The following is a 16,966-nucleotide window of genomic DNA, read 5'->3' as shown; positions in this document are numbered from 1 at the left end:
TGACTCAGCTATATCTGCCTTGTACGGAATGCACGTCAATTATAAATTTGTGCAAAAAACTATATACTGTCTAGGAAGATAAGCATTGTCAATTATTAAGGAAGTTGTGAAGAGAAAGGACCAAAGATCGAAGTTGCATTAAATGCAACAATCATGTTAAAGCTTGTTAGATCCATAATGGGCATGCATAAAAGCTAAAGATGCCCAACTACCTAGAAGAGTGAACTCAATCATTGTATACGTCGAACGATGTTATCCTCCATAGAGAACAAGATGGTCCGAACTATGAGAAAAATTCTAAACATTATATTGCTCATCAGACACACTCTTCCCTAGTCATCAGACCCAATGATTAGTAGATCATTGAAATAACAAACCTTCATATCTAGTTAGGAGTGACTTAAAGAATACTCCTTAACATGGTCAGTCAGTAGTGGTTGCAATCCGAAAGAATATTTTGTTAGCTAGGGTGGATAGGCGTTAAGAATACTCAAGGCCAACTAGGAGTGCATTGAGGAAAGAATACTCAAGGGTTAACTAAGAGTGTCTATGAGCCCAAAGAATATTCAAGGGTTAGTTAGGAGTGACTATCTATCTATCTCTATAAATATATTAAAATTTTAAAAGAAAAAAATCACATGTATGATCTTGGGTAAATTTCCTATATCTAGACCATTTACACATTTATTTCCCTATCTAGCACCTTTTTGTTTTTATTTTTCTATCTAGCACTCTTTTGTTTTTATTTCCCTATCTAACACCCTTTTATTTTTTATTTCCATATCTAGCACCATTTCAAAAATAAATAATAATTTTTTTTTTATAATTTTAATTTTGAATGCATTAAAAAATAAATATTTTTAATGTTTAAAATAGTTAGAAATATAATTAATGAATAAATAAATGATTTTTTACAAAATAAAAAAAAGTAATAAATTTTAAATGTTTAGTTTAAAATTGTTTTTTTAAGAATGAATAAAATAAAAAATTAAACCCTACAACAACATAAAAGTTGAATATATAAACATAAATTAGTATTTATTTTTATTATTATTGATTATGTAATCATGTAATTTTTAAGTAAAAAATACAGGACAAAATCATAAAAAAACCAAAGTAAATTAGTATTAATTAATAGTGGACACACAAATAATATTGAAGTGTCTACCTTAAATGCAAAATCCTAAAAAAAAAACTAATGCAAATGTTACACTTAATGCTTAAAAATGAGAAGAAAAAAATGCAAAAATAAATAAGTCTAGAAAATAAAAACAGTAACAATAAAATAAAAACAAAATAAATAAAGAATGGCAGAAAAAAAATAACTAAAAACATAAAAGATATAAAATAAAGGCAAAACAAAATAAGATAAAGATAAAAGATATAAAAAAATCCAAATAAGATAAATATAAGAGATATAAGACGATACTAAATAAGTATATGTTGATCATAAAAAGGAAAATAAATGAAAGATGATCATTCATTTAATATTTTCTTCAATGGTACATTAAATAGTTTGTGCAAAATAAAATATAATTAATGATGAGAAGTGCACAATCCAGTAATGTTGATCAAAAAAAAAATGTTGGGACAGATTCTTTATGTGTGTTTGACAATATGAACATTTTTTGTTCGATCATGTTGTTCTCTTGTCTCCATATCAGTCCTTATTCAACTTGGTTTTTTTATAATTATGTCTTATCTTTTACTTGAAATTAACATTATTACATCATAAATAATAATAAAAATAAATACTAATTTATGTTTATAGATTCAACTTTTATGTTGTTGTAGGATTTAATTTTTTATTCTCTTCATTCTTAAAAAAAATAATTTTAAATTAAACATTTTAAATCTATTACTTTTTTATTTTTATTTTGTAAAAACTCATTTCTTTATTCATTAATTATATTTTTAACTATTTTAAACATTAAAAATATTTATTTTTTAATGCATTCAAAATTAAAATTATCAAAAAAATTTAATTTATTATTTATTTATTTATTTATTTTTGAGATGGTGCTAGATATGGAAATAAAAAATAAAAGGGTGGTAGATAGGAAAATAAAAACAAAAGGGTACTAGATAGAGAAATAAAAACAAAAATGTGCTAAATAGGGAAATAAAAGTGTAAATGGTACTAAATAGAAAATTTACCCGTATGATCTTAGTAATTATTTTTTTAATAAACAATAATTTTATATAATCTACTGTTAGATTTCAATAAAAACCATCATAAAAAAAATAAAATTTAAAATATATATATACATAAAATTTGGGTTGAGTGATATACTCGTACAATTATAATTCACTACTCAAACATCACTCTCATCATCCATTTTACCAACTTTATTCATTCAATATTACCCACTCACCCAACCCAACTCAACTCTATCGAACAATACATCCAAATTTTCTTTTGGTTTGAATTTCTTCAGTTATAGTAGAGCAACTTTTATTTGTCGATGCCAAATCAAAGATGTGAAAAAATTGATCTTCATGCAAATTTAATGAAAGAGTTGAATGCCATATAAAATATAAAAAAACAAAAAAGCTCGCAGAACATTAAAGTTTTATATAAGTGTTTACCCTCATTTAATATATATTTTCAGTCTATATATACAAAAAAAAATAAAAAATCACAACCCAAAAAGTACATATCTCAAAACAAATAGTGTTAAAAGTGACGACTTCGTACATATTTTAAAACAAATAGTTAAAAGTGACGACCTAATTTTTTTTTAAAATAAAGTTTCACTTTGGACGACTTTAACTTTTTTTACTTAATTAATTTTTATATATTTATAAATTAAGTCTTTTAATAAAAATTCTAAAGTAAATTGTTTAATTATAAGAGTGTTATTCATATATTTCATTATAAGAAAATCACTAAAAAAATACCAATTTTTAAATATCAAAATGATGAATTGTAATAATAACTAAATTAGAGATATTTTAAAAAATAAAAAAAATTCGTTTTTAAAATAATTTTTATTATTGTTAAATAGTTTTTAAATTGATATTTAATTAGTTACAAAAGTTTTAATTATCAATTATTTAAATTTTAAATTTGATAGAAAAATTTTAATTACGAAATTATTTAATAATAATATAAATTAATTTTTGATTTCATGATTTTATTGTAATATTTTAATAATATTAGGTATTTTTTTTTAAATGTAGTTACCATCATTAACCTCATCTAAGGACTAAAGTTCATCCCCGATTGTGGGAAGACCAAATTTAAAATCCAAAAATTAATAAAAATACAAGGGAAACTGAAATCGTTACTTTAGATAATTATTTATTAAAATGACATATTATATGGGAAAACATACGAACTCGTGGCAATTTTGTGATCGTAAGAAACTGTAGGTGCTGAATCGATTTTGGCAGATGGCAAACATGCAAGTAAAGGAGAATACAACCAAAGAAAATTAATTCACTTTTTTCTTCTTCTGTTGATATATATGAATTTGGATTGATCGATTTGGAGAAATAATATTAAATGAATGTAACATAACTCTAAAATAAACATCTTCGTTTCACAGTCACTTCTTCAATTTCTGTTTCAGTTTCAGCCATGGTTTCTCGTTCCACCACCCTCTTTCTTTCTCTACTCCTGTACCTCTTTTTCTTCGCCTTCTTCTCGCAATCTGAATCTGAATCTGACACTCCCAAAGTCTCATTAGAATTGTACTATGAAAGTTTGTGCCCATACAGCGCCAACTTCATCGTCAATCACCTTCCCAAAATCTTCACCCCCGAATTCACCCCCATCGTTGACGTCAAATTGGTTCCTTGGGGCAATGCAAAACTTCGACCCAACGCCACCTTCAACTGCCAGGTACCCTTTTCACCCAATTTTATTTCTTTATTAACTATTTATTTATTTATTTATTTGATTGCAGCATGGACCAAATGAGTGCTTGCTGAATACAGTTGAAGCCTGTGCAATTGACACCTGGCCTGAACTGGTAACAATTTTTTTGCCCCTTTCCTTTTTTCCCCTTTTCATAGTCTATCGAATCAGAGCTTTAATTGGGGTTGGGAGTGCTGTGATAATTAGGGTTAGTTGAAAAACCAAAGGTGTAATCTTGTTGTGTGGGTTCAGTGTAACAGTGATTTGCTTTGCGTGTGTATCTGTGTTGAGGTTGAGAGTATTTATTGATGTAACTCAAGCTTCTTCTCTCTCTTTTTTCACAGAGCAAGCATTTTCCGTTCATCTACTGTGTTGAGGATTTGGTGTATCAGCGAAAGTGCAACGAGTGGAAATCTTGCTTCGAGACGCTGCATCTGGATTCCAAACCTATTGACCAGTGTTATAATAGTGAACATGGAAAACAGGTTGGTGTTTTTCTCTGATTTAGTGTTGTTCTTGGGCTAGTGTGAGTTTAATATGGGGGAGTTTTATCCAAATAGGACTTTAATGCTTTTAAACAACCTTTCTCTTCTGTTATTGTTTTCAAGGAGCCTGAAAATTTTACTAGCGTTGCTAAGTGAAACAATCTTGTGGAAAGTTGGGAATTAGAAAATTTGAACAGATGCAGAGTTGGTGGAGACTAATATTGATAGTGATAGATAATTGAATCTCATTTCATGGTGCAATGATCCATATCAACTAGCTCTAGCTGGTTTTGTTATGTGAAGTTCGGATAGTGAGAACTGGTATTTGTTATGTCAAGTAACATTTTCCATCTTTATATGCAGCTGGAGCTACACTATGCAGCTGAAACAGATGCTTTGCAGCCTCCTCACGAGTATGTTCCATGGGTAGTTGTGGATGGAGAACCACTCTATGAGGTCAGTTTTGCAGTTTTATATGGGATGAAACACGTATCATTTTCAGTTTATGAACTTTTCACTGAGATATACCTCTAATTAACAAACAATTTATGACAATGAAATTTGTGCTTTACGTGAATGTAAGTTTGTGTAATATAATCAATGAAATTATAAATGTTCAGGAAATTCAACACTGCTTCCAAAATTTTGTGGTTGCTTGCAGGATTATGAAAACTTCTTAAGCTATATTTGTATGGCTTATAAAGGCACTGATATACCCAAAAGTTGCACCAAAGTATCATACCTTGCAGAAGTGAAATCAAAGCCTGAGCATTCAGTTTGCGACAAGGAAAGAGTAGATCCAACATGGCATAAATTGAGTTCAACCATATCGTCATGGTTGCACAAGATGAACCTTGGTGATATAATTTAGATGTGATGTGGCAATGCTGTGTGTAAAAGGAGTTTGTTCGTGTTATGTTGTGTTGACTGACACCTCAAAAAGTTATAAATAAGTGCAAAATTAGACTTAATAGTACACTTCCAATCCAAACATTACCATATTCACTATAACAGCGCGTTTGGTTCAACTTATCTATGGTAGCCGGGGAGGGAAAGGTGAGTTTTATGCATATTGGATCAGTTAATTTAACTGGATCATCTCATTTTTTAGCACGGTTGAACATGCTCTGGGTTGGATGCACAGTTAAATATGCTCTGGGTTGGATGTAAGTAATGAAGGAGAAAGGAGATAATTGATTATTCACATTGAACAAGTACACATAATTGATTATGCATACTTCTTTAAAGTTTAATCGATTATCCAAAATCTAATAATTGATTATGTGTGTATTTTTAAGTCATAATTCATTAGTTTTTTAAGTTTAATCAATTATCCAAAATCTAATAATTGATTATGTGTGTTTTTAAGTTATAACACTTCTCTTAAATGACGTATCGGTGTCGTTAAATGGCGTGTCGGTGTCGGATACTTGTATTGGACATCGACACTCGTATGACACTTGTAGGACACGTATCCGTGAAGTGTCCAATTCAAAAAGTATTTGTTGAATTTATGATAATTCTAGTATCTTTCTAGCATAAATTTAAAAAGAAAAAATAATTAATTTTTCAAAAAGTATTTGTTGAATTTATGATAATTCTAGTATGTTTCTAACATAAATTTTAAAAAAAATAATTAATTTTCTAAAACCTCAAAATTATTGTATAAATTTTTATTATGATTATAAAAATAATAAATAATTTTTTTTAAATCAGTCATCTTTTTGTTTCAAAAAATGATCAGGACATACCTGTGCATATAAATTTTTATTATCAATTTATATAATTCATAATTATATAATATATAGATTCGTGTCCCTCTGTTATACATTTTAAAGATTATACATATATTTGTGTCCGTGTCATATCAGTGTCCGTATCATATTACATAGGTTGTGAAGTGCATAATCGATCTTGGATTATTTGGTTTATTTTTGAAGAATTGCTTTTGCAACATCAATTCTTTTGCAACATCGATTATGCTTTTGTGTTTCAACCAACACTTTTGTGTTTAATTTAGATCAAGTCATAGATTTAAATTCAAATTAAGTTCATAGTTCATCACAGATGTAATCTCACAATATTGGATACATGTTTACATTAACATGAGAGAGCAAATATAGCTAAAATTCTTATATAACATTTTATTAAAATTTACTTTTAATAACTTTTTATAATTAGATCATTTATATTTTTTTAACTAAAATATTTGATTAATAATATTTTAATTTAATGAGATTTCGTATATAAATAGGTAATATTTTTTTAATTAATTATAATATTATGTTTGATTAAAAAAAATTAATTATATTTATTATCAAATTATTTTTCAAACTTTTTTTTATAATTTTTAATATTACAATTCAATTTATATTTTTATGTAAAATTTCCATATTTTAATAATGATAAATAATTATTTTTTTCAAAAATAACTATTCAACGAAATAATTTATAAAATTTTAATTAACTCAAATTTATATAAAAATATATAATATTTTATTATTTAAATATTTTTAGATAATTTTTATAAATTTACATTTTAAAATTTTTAGAAAAAATAAAATTTTCTTACAATCATCACATCATTCACAAACTTCAATCTACAAATTTATTCTAAATACTTTAATCAAAACAACATCACATTTTTCACACTTTTTTCTTAAATTACTCTAAATCTGCGTAATTCCTTACATATTTTTTCTCGTATCCAAACATATCATAACAATCTTTTCTAAAAAATATAAGAAAAACAGAAAAACAGAAAAAAATCTTTTCTTGAACAGTAAGATAAAACACACTTTTTCCAAATAATAAAGGAAAGAGATAGACAAAATAAAGAGTCTTTCTAAATAATAAAAGGAAAGGGAGAGAGAAAAATAAACACTTTTTTTCATGAATATAACACACTTAATTATATATAACCTATATAAAATACTGAATAGGATTTTATTTATAGACTTCTAAAATGGTTAAGAACACTGAGACGATATACATTATTTAAGAGTTTACCATAGTAGACATTCTAATGAGATGTACTAAGTACCAAATGCGTACATAAGACACGTGTAATCATCAGATGCCTTTTCATATTATTAGACTTAGTTATAAATATTAGATGATTATTTAGTCTTAATATAAGGAATATACATATGGTCTTCTATGATTAAAAGTTAAACTTTACAAAAAAAATATTTTAAATCATTAAAATGTTTTTTTTATCAATATTTATTCTAAAAAAATTAATTAACTCTAAGTAAAGTTTAAATTTAGATATTGAAAAGGACTTATTAAATATATATACAGGTTTATGTTTTTGAAGTTATTTTCGTTATCTTGATTATTTAATACCTAACAACATCGTACACTTATTGTATAGTTTATTTTATTGTATATCAGATGATATATATATGGTATATATGATGATAAATTAAGTGTATAATATTTTGATTATTATAATAAATAGTCATATAATCTTGTATGATACTTAATATTTTTATTATTTTGATTTTATCAAAGTTTTATTTATCTCTTCTTTATATAATATGTTCTTTATAGTAGATAAATTCACCTTTGATTGTAAAGTTTATTTTAAACAAATGTATTTAAACAATGTGAACTCATATTTATAAGTAGACTTTTTTGTATTCATATTCTTTATATGATGAACATCTATAAAATTCTTAATATACAAGTAGAACATTTACACAATATTATTCCATTTAGGTATTTCAAAACACGTTTTAAAGTCACTCAATAAACACATTTAAAATTTGTCATAAATCTAGTAATAACACTAATAACATGAGCCAAATATAATTTGCTACAAACCATCCATATATATTTATCCATACTCCATTAACATATAAAATAATCTTCATCCCCTCCTTTTTCTTCAGAACTAAAAGCATGGGAAATCGAGAGTTTTGTGTGATAGATCAAAGATATACTTGTTAGTTTAAATATACATCATAAATCTTTTAACAACCTTCTTCAAATAGTCTCATTTAAATAGATAAAACTTTTTCATCGTCTCAAATATCTATATATTCATTATAAGTATTCACCTCAAGAGACCAAGATCTTTCATTTCCAAACTTTAAGCTAAACTTTCTCTAGAGTCTTCTTGTTTCATCTTTTTCTTTTAATCAGCAATAAATAGCAATATAAATGGGAATACTTGTGGTACTCCAACCCACATACAAAAAGCCTAGTTCTTAGTCAAAATTTGTACATATACAACTTACTACAATACAAAAAATAAAGCAACAACATAACTCATGTCAATGATATAAGACATGACATCTCCACAAAGGTATGTTGGCTCCTTACTCCTTCCTAGCATCTGAGGTCTCTTATCCAAAATAGAACCCACCATAAAAGAGAAGGGGGATCGTTAACCATCAATGCAGTGATTTCAAACATTCATATATACTGAATATAATGATACTATTTTATTCTCTTTTTGAAATGAAAACATAACTAACAAAATGCACCTATCAAACCATGTCTTCCTTAAAAAATTATCAAACCTCTAGTACTCCAAAATATCAAACCTCTAAGAAAGTTTCATTATAATAAATTGTATCATTTATTATAAGTTTCACCTTAAATATTTTTTTCTCTACATCTATTTTTTTTTCTTGAATATTCACTTGCATCCAATCAATCATGTCTTGATTTTTTATTTTTAATTATATTCACAAGTGTCCAAATATAATTATTTTTTGAAGATTCAAGAAATGCACAATTCATCAAATGAAACAAAATTTCGTTTAAGAATATTATCTGGTATATATCATTTAAAAGTTTACAATAGCAAACACTTCAATGATAAACATACTATATGTGTATATCAAACCCATGAAATCATTATACACACCACCCAATGTTGATCTTTCATGCTCTTCTTTAGACAATGTAACATAATATGAATATTTTGTTATTTGTTAAGAAGTGGGTTTTAAGCCTAACTCAACCTCATAAAACCGGCTCAATGAGGTGAGGTTTGGGATTCCAACACACCTCTCACACCGAGGCTACCAACTCGTGCATGGAGATATATGTTATGGGTGGTCCGATAACGGCCTGATGGCGGGTGGCCTGATAAATCCAACAAATACTCGCTAGGATAGGCTCGAAAATGACTCTGATACCATGTTAAGAAAATGATAAAAAATGGTAAGAAGAAGAAATATTTCTTATTCTATGTGTATATTACATCACTTCATGTATAGTAAATATATAGGGATTTTCTCCCCCCAAATTACAATCTAATTAGGTAGGATACTAATCATGAGATTCTATAATTATTAAATTAATTGCGCATATAATTGGGTACAATATCGTCAAATATGGCATACAATAATTGCATATAATTTGATAATTATTATTTCCTTAATATTATTACTTACGGAAAAATAATAACATATTTTAGAAATAGTCTATTTTTATTTATTCTATCCCTATTAAAAAAAATTATATTTTAAGGATATATTGAGACAATATAAAGAGAGAAAAACTATTCTTATTTTTAAAAATATTAAATACAAATTTGACCATTAAAATTAAAGAAAAAATATATTTAAATAAAATTAAAAATAATAGACTAAAAAAGGCAAGGACAAGCAATACGATGTTTATTTTTTTTATTAAAATAAAGTAACAAGATAAAGATTTAGTCTATTAAATATCCTACAACTTCTAAAAATAATAATAATATTGACTAGAGGATATAATCATAACATTTGCTTTTATTTATAAATAAATAAATTAAAATATCATCTATTGATTTTTTTTCCACTAATGAACATCATTTTATTCAATGCGGAGGCACAAGGTAAAAGGTCATTTTTTTTCTCAATTACATGTTTTGTAAACAATTTTATCAGTACAAATAAAAGTAGTAATACATTGTATTATTTTTTGCAAACTAAATAAGAGAGAGTGTGTTCTTCCTTATTATTATTTTTTATGTTTTTTAAAAATATATTCTATACTTTTACAAAGTAAAATAAAAAATTTAGAACATTTTGAAATGTGATCTAATATGTATCCACTGAACATATTGACAAGAAATTTCACCAACCTAATTATATTATATCATCATAATTAAAAATGTTTCTATGTAATAATAAAATATAGGTGACCATTTTTTGTTACTTTTTAAATATGTTTGATTTAACATATGATGAAAGAATAAATAAACCTAAGTTATAAAAAGTTTACCTAAAATCATTACACCTTATTTACCCTTTCTCTAAGTATTTGTTAAGAAATTCATTCTAACTAATTAACTTTAGAATATAAAAAGACGATATTTCAGGAGGAAATACAACTTTTAACCCAAAATAAAACTACACATGATTTAAGAATTTTGAAAAACTATAAAATTTTCCATCCATCAAATTTAATTGGTGTTGAAGAGAAAAACTGTAATTAATATTTTTATACACTTATGCAGAGGTGGCTGTTATGATATATGTATTTCTCATTTCTGATATCATTGTTCAACTTATTATGTTATAATTTAATATTCGTTAAATATAATAAGATGGAATTATAGAACAACAAGGTCGATATGTCCGAGTGGTTAAGGAGACAGACTCGAAATCTGTTGGGCTTTGCCTGCGCAGGTTCGAATCCTGCTGTCGACGTTTTTAAATTTTGGATATTTATGGTTTTTGTCGGCCCATAACCTAAGTAGATTCACGGCAAATTTTCTTTCTGCACTCCCATAAATATAAAAGTCATATTTTTTTCATAAAACATATCTTCGAGATTGTGTGTAACAAAATATAATATTCACTTTCATATTACAAAATTCAAAATTGACTTCCACTTTACTGTTTACTGTTTCAGATTGAGTATTCAATATATTTTTTATTTATTTCTGAATTACATGAAATATTTATAAATTGCAAAGTATCAAAATAATTTTAAACCAAAGAAGAAAGTAAAAATTTAATATTTATGTGGATGTAGAAGAAAAGAATATGGGTGCAAAACGAAATGGCCAGATTAATGGGTTTTTCGAAGTCTTTGAATATGAGAAAGTCAATTTCTTCCTGCACTATATCAATTTTAACTGCACTCAATATTTTTTAAATTTTCAAAATTATCTTTATTCCAAATTTTTAAATTCAAAATAAATATATTTCAAAACTAAAAAAAATGCATCCCCCAAAAAAATTCAGAACACAAAAATGAAAATTTCTTCTGGATAAAAAGTTCTGAAATTTAAAAATGTGTTTCAGAAATCTAAATTCATGATATTTTTGGAAAAAAAGTTTTGGAGGGGTACTTTTGTCATTTTAATAACAGATTGGATAGATGTTGGAATTAATAAGGTGCAGGGAGAATTTGTCCATGAGAAATCTTTTTAAGGCCCAAGTGATTTCCAAATGAGACTTTGGAAAATCGTTCCTTAATGCATAGAATTCAAAAGGAGCAAGTAATATTTGTACATTTATTTTCTCTAAGATCATTTAGCTAAGAGATGAACATTTATAAATAAATATTTATTTAATCATATGATTTATTAAAATTTATTTATTTTTAACAAAATGAATTAATGATCCTTAATCCTTTTATAATAACATAATATATAACAGTAACATTTGAGTCAACTAATAATACTTTAATAAATAATTAAACAAGAATTAGTTGTATAATTAATATTGATTATAAAAGATTATCATGTTCTTAAATATGGTGGGGCTAGAATTCCATTAATCCATTAACATTATATATGAAAACAAATACACATTCTCATATGGAGGAATTTAAAAGTATTGATTCAAGAGCATATCAGATTAGCCGAAAATTAATTAAAAATAAGTGATATCAACAATACGCAAGAAGAAAGATTCATATATTATTTTTAATTCAGATTCATCGAATTCACATCTCTTATATTATTCTCTTCAATATAACCAAATAAACAATATAAATATATTTTTAATGAAAAGATGAACGAAGGAGATAATGTTATTTAGATATCAAGAGAATAAATAGTATAACTGCATTTTTAATGAAAAGAAAAACAAACAAAATTCAATGAAATAATATTATTTGGATGTTTTATAACAGAGTAAACATATGATAGGTTATTAATTATTATGATCATAGCTAAGTTGATTTTTAAAGATTGAATACTTTTTAAGGAGAGATAGAATTAATTTTAGATCTATGTTTCTTAAGTAAATATTAGTACCCTTGATGATTTGCTAATGTGTGTGATTAATACTTTTCTTCAACTTTGTAATATTATATTCTCTCTAAATATCAAAAAAACATTTGTCTAAACATATTTTCTTATAATGTGTTTAATTAAATTTAAGTTCAAACACTCGATTTAACCTTTATTTTTCATTATCGAGGTAATTAATATATTTAGGATTTCTTACACTCAAAATGATTTACAATGCTTGTATAAGTCAACATAGTATCATAGTCAAAATAAAATTTATCACAAACTAAAATTGACATTAATTCTTGTCCAACTTTAATTAAATTGGATTCAATTAATATTTTATATATAAATTCAAACACCCACTTAATCATACCTACTATTAGGTAGTTAAGATTATTGTAACACCTGAGTTAATTTTTTGTGAGAAGTTAAAAGTGAACTTGAAAATGTAAATTTTTTAGTAAATAGTTGTTGAATATATTATCTAAGTCTTCTAATCACACACTAAACTTAAATTCATGCGGATATTTGTAAACCTTCTATCTTTTTATTATGTATTTTGACAATGTTAACACAAATCTGATACATTTAAGAAAAAATAGACTAATCTAAGTAACGTGGGTGTATGAATATCTTAAAATATTTCAACAAAGCACACATGCAGAAAATTGTACCACAGGAAGAAAATAATTTATGAAGTAGGTGAGAAAAGGGATAGGATTTTGAGTATGAAACTAATGACATTAATTTTAATAATTTTTAGAAAATATTTAACCACTTTATAACTTAATGATTTTATTATAATAATTTAATAATAATAAATAAATAAATAAAATATTATTATATATTCACTACTAAAAAATCATTAAATAAAAATCAATTTCAAAGAGATAAGATAATTAGTTATTATATTAACTAAATTAGATATTATTTTAAAAATTACAAAATTAATTAGTTTTTAACTAAATTTTTACTATTGATAAATATTTTTTAAATTGATATCTAATTAGTTACATAAATTTTAGCAATAGAATATTTAAATTTTAAAGTTAGTATCTAAAACTTTGATACATAGTTATATATCAATTTAAAAACTATTTATTAATATTAAAAATTAATTTAGAGACTAATAACTTTTTTAGTATTTAAGATAATAACTAATTTAATCAATATGACAATTAATTATTTATTATCTTTAAAATTGATTTCTATTTAATAATTAAATATTTAAATTGAATTTTAAAAAATGAATATGTAGATTGATAGGTTATTATTTATGTAAATTAGTCATTGAATAATTCATCTATTTTGTATATAATTTTTTTTTGGGCATTTGGTATTTAGTATTTGATATGCAAACATTTCACATGTCTTTATATTTGGTATAGTCTATGCAAGTAGATTAATTTTCCAATGACTTGTTTACACAAAAACTTCAATCAAGAATCTATAAGTGAACACACTCACATCACATTTCATTGACAAATTTAAATATTTGGTAAGTGTATATTTGATAAGGGTTATTTATTATATGATCTATATGCAGAAGATATAGCTGATAACACAGAATGAGCAAAACGAAAATGGCAGCAGAATTGAGTGAAGAAGTTTGAAAAGAAAGCATGATAATTAATTGATGATCTTGGTCCAAGTTTGAAAATGATGAAGGATTTGAATGCATAAGACAAGAAGAAGGGACAAGTGCATCGTACCAGTGGCATAAGACCCCTTCAAGTTTTGCCCAACAAAGACCAATCTCTATCCATTTTCGTACAACTTATTAATTGTGAACAAGTTAATGCACCTATCTGTGATCAAAATGTGCAAGTAAAATATATGGCTCTAATTGCTGCATATTGGGGACACTATACCCCACTTTATGTTCATTTTCTGTCACTACAAAACAGAGTAACATGTGTCTGTCACCTCCTTCAATATATATAACCAAACCCTTCTTCATCTTTTTTTTTCAATAATTTTTTATATATTTTTATACTCAATAATAGACCAATTTATATGGTTTTAAATTTCAGGTAGAAACCCTAATGTAAAGGTCACATTTTCTCATCATCTTCTTTTGCAATATTAACAAAGCTGCAACTTCTAAGTTGGTTGACTTTTATAATATTTTTCTTAGTTATATTGGTTTGTTTTCACACTAGTGCAAAAGAGATTTACAAGTTAACATATAAATTATTTCCTCACACTAAATGAGTCAAAAGTTATATAAATTTAAACACAAGTGGATTCATTTCTATACTTTGATAACCCTTTTAAGGGTAAATTTTGTAAAGCCCTCCATGGTGAGGATTTCAAGATTTATATTTCTAATTTATAAATAGAGTTTTTAGGATTTTAATTATCAATTACTTATATATATAATTCAGTAAGAGCAATAATTTAACTACTAACTAGGTTATTTGATTAACTTATAAATAGTTTAATCAATAAAAGAACCAAGTTTGATAAAATAAATTAATTTAGCTTATATTATAATAGAGAAACTTCTAGCTTATATTCCTTTTTTTTCAATCTATAACTTCAATAATGGTCCTTTTGAAATGACCTTTGTCTGGGACCATCACAAGAAACATGTGCCTTAAAAATATGGAAAAAAACAAGCCCTAAATCTAATGAAATCCCACCCAACACAAAATTCTTCATCTCCCCACCTCTCTCTCATAAATGAAGCATATTCCTTTTTTTTTTCAAATGCAAAGAATGCAATACCATTCTAATATGATGACAAGAGAGGCAAAAATAATAATTCAGAACCCAAGTGAGATTCCTTTCTCTTGGTGAACCTTATGATGTTGGTCTGTCTCAAATAAACATCAAAATAGAACAATTCATATTTCATCATCTAATGGTTGTTTTGAGGGTAAACTTGGAATGAGACATAAATAGATAGAAGGAAGAAAAGGTGAAGGAAAAGAGACTGAGGAGTGCAATGAGTAACCAAGGAAGAAAGAAAGGAAAAATATTTTTTATGAAATTTATTTTAGAAAAAGAAGGGAGACATATCCAATTTTTCTTTTTGACTTTGTAGAAATTGAAATGGTTAAAGTGGTCACCAGCACATAATAATAAAGAGAAAGAGAGTGAGAAATAAAGTTTCCTACACCAAATTATGTGGTTCCACAAGAGGCTAGAAAGCGAAAGTTCTTGTTAGATTCAAAAGCATATGAAATATTTCTTTATGGAGAGAGAGGGAAAAAACAATGACAGAAGAAGAAGAACCAAACAAAAAGTAATACAAAGACATTATTATGAGTATATGAATCATGATATATGGGTCCAAAATTTCCAATTAACATTAAAAAAGGGTGGATTTGCTTTAGAGGTATGGGTTTGTTAATCTTTTATTAACATGTTAAAGTGTGTATTAGTTTTCTTTGAAGAAAGCATTTATCTGTCTGTGAAATTTATCAGTTGTATTTAGTGAGGTGTCGTTTTCAATTGATCATATCTGTTTTATTTAAAGATGATTTTGCTGAGACAGATAGAAAGTATTTGTTGATGGGTGATCTGCAATAATAACAAATGCAACATTGTGAGTTATGATAATAGAAATGAATGAGTGATAAAGGTAGAAGGCAAAAGGGTTGGCTAATGGTCCTTTTCACACTTAGGTGGTGGTTACCAAAAATAAAATATTAGCAGCAATCACAAGGCATTACTTTTTTGTTTTCCATTGATGCATGCATCGTATATATCTTTTTATTAGGTGTTGTTTTCACGGAAAGATATGTCAATTATATACGAGAGAGAGAGAGAAAGGGTAAGGCATAGGAGGTGGGAATTACATGATGAAACCGAAGACAAAAAAATAAGCCAAAACTATAAACCTGAAAAACAAAATCACACCACACACCAAATCTCAGATCAAGTTGCAAAAGGGGCACCTGAAACAGCAGAGCAAATATTGGTGTAAAATCAATGATAAGTGCATGTGTATATCACTGGTGATGACCCTGGGGACCATTAAAAAGTGTTGCATGGAGTAGTATAAAGAAGGATTATACCTTCTAATTCACTCATTCTGTGTTGTTGTTTAACAAAACAATGACTAGAGGGGAAAAAATCTATAATTATCTACCCTCTCAAACCCTGAAATGACTATGATTGTTATCAGGGTCAATTCCTAGTCATGGACTGAGACATGACATGTTGTGATTTTTTTCTCGCTTTCCCATTGTTCAAAATGTTCAAATCTGTTATGTATACACCACTGATGGAGCTTCACCAGGTCAAGACAAAAAGGAAAGGTCATTTCAAACAAAGAGGGTCGATGTGCTTGCTAGTTTCCTTAATGGCATCATAGGAATATATACTGTGAAGAAAAAAAATGTACCACCAGTCTTTGAGCTCTCTCCTTTACTCTCCAACAGTAACCCCACAAAGGAACCATGAAATTATGAGTCCAAA

The 16,966-nt window shown here is 26.3% G+C and overlaps 1 protein-coding gene and 1 non-coding gene across 2 annotated transcripts; both read left to right on the top strand.

Annotated features, from left to right (window-relative positions):
• The first annotated feature begins 3,336 nt into the window (after positions 1 to 3,336).
• Positions 3,337 to 5,318, top strand: LOC137831516 (gamma-interferon-responsive lysosomal thiol protein). Its single transcript, XM_068639226.1, has 5 exons — positions 3,337 to 3,847; positions 3,912 to 3,977; positions 4,207 to 4,347; positions 4,711 to 4,803; positions 5,009 to 5,318. Exons 1-5 carry the CDS (start codon positions 3,584 to 3,586, stop codon positions 5,216 to 5,218), a joined length of 774 nt encoding a protein of 257 aa, XP_068495327.1. The 5' UTR covers positions 3,337 to 3,583; the 3' UTR covers positions 5,219 to 5,318.
• A 5,600-nt stretch (positions 5,319 to 10,918) lies between these two features.
• Positions 10,919 to 11,000, top strand: TRNAS-CGA (transfer RNA serine (anticodon CGA)). The gene has a single exon. It is a non-coding gene; the product is annotated as a tRNA-Ser (tRNA).
• Positions 11,001 to 16,966: the final 5,966 nt, after the last annotated feature.

Source organism: Phaseolus vulgaris, chromosome 6 (genome assembly GCF_000499845.2).
Source record: "Phaseolus vulgaris cultivar G19833 chromosome 6, P. vulgaris v2.0, whole genome shotgun sequence".
Classification (NCBI taxonomy): Eukaryota; Viridiplantae; Streptophyta; class Magnoliopsida; order Fabales; family Fabaceae; genus Phaseolus; species Phaseolus vulgaris.
This window is presented reverse-complemented; position numbering and strand designations above follow the sequence as displayed.

What these genes read in the sequence shown, in the direction of transcription:
- LOC137831516 (XM_068639226.1), top strand. Translation starts at nt 3,584, where the DNA reads ATGGTTTCTCGTTCCACCACCCTCTTTCTTTCTCTACTCCTGTACCTC. An exon ending in ACGCCACCTTCAACTGCCAG is followed by an intron (nt 3,848 to 3,911) that starts GTACCCTTTTCA and finishes ATTTGATTGCAG; the next exon opens with CATGGACCAAATGAGTGCTT. An exon ending in TTGACACCTGGCCTGAACTG is followed by an intron (nt 3,978 to 4,206) that starts GTAACAATTTTT and finishes CTTTTTTCACAG; the next exon opens with AGCAAGCATTTTCCGTTCAT.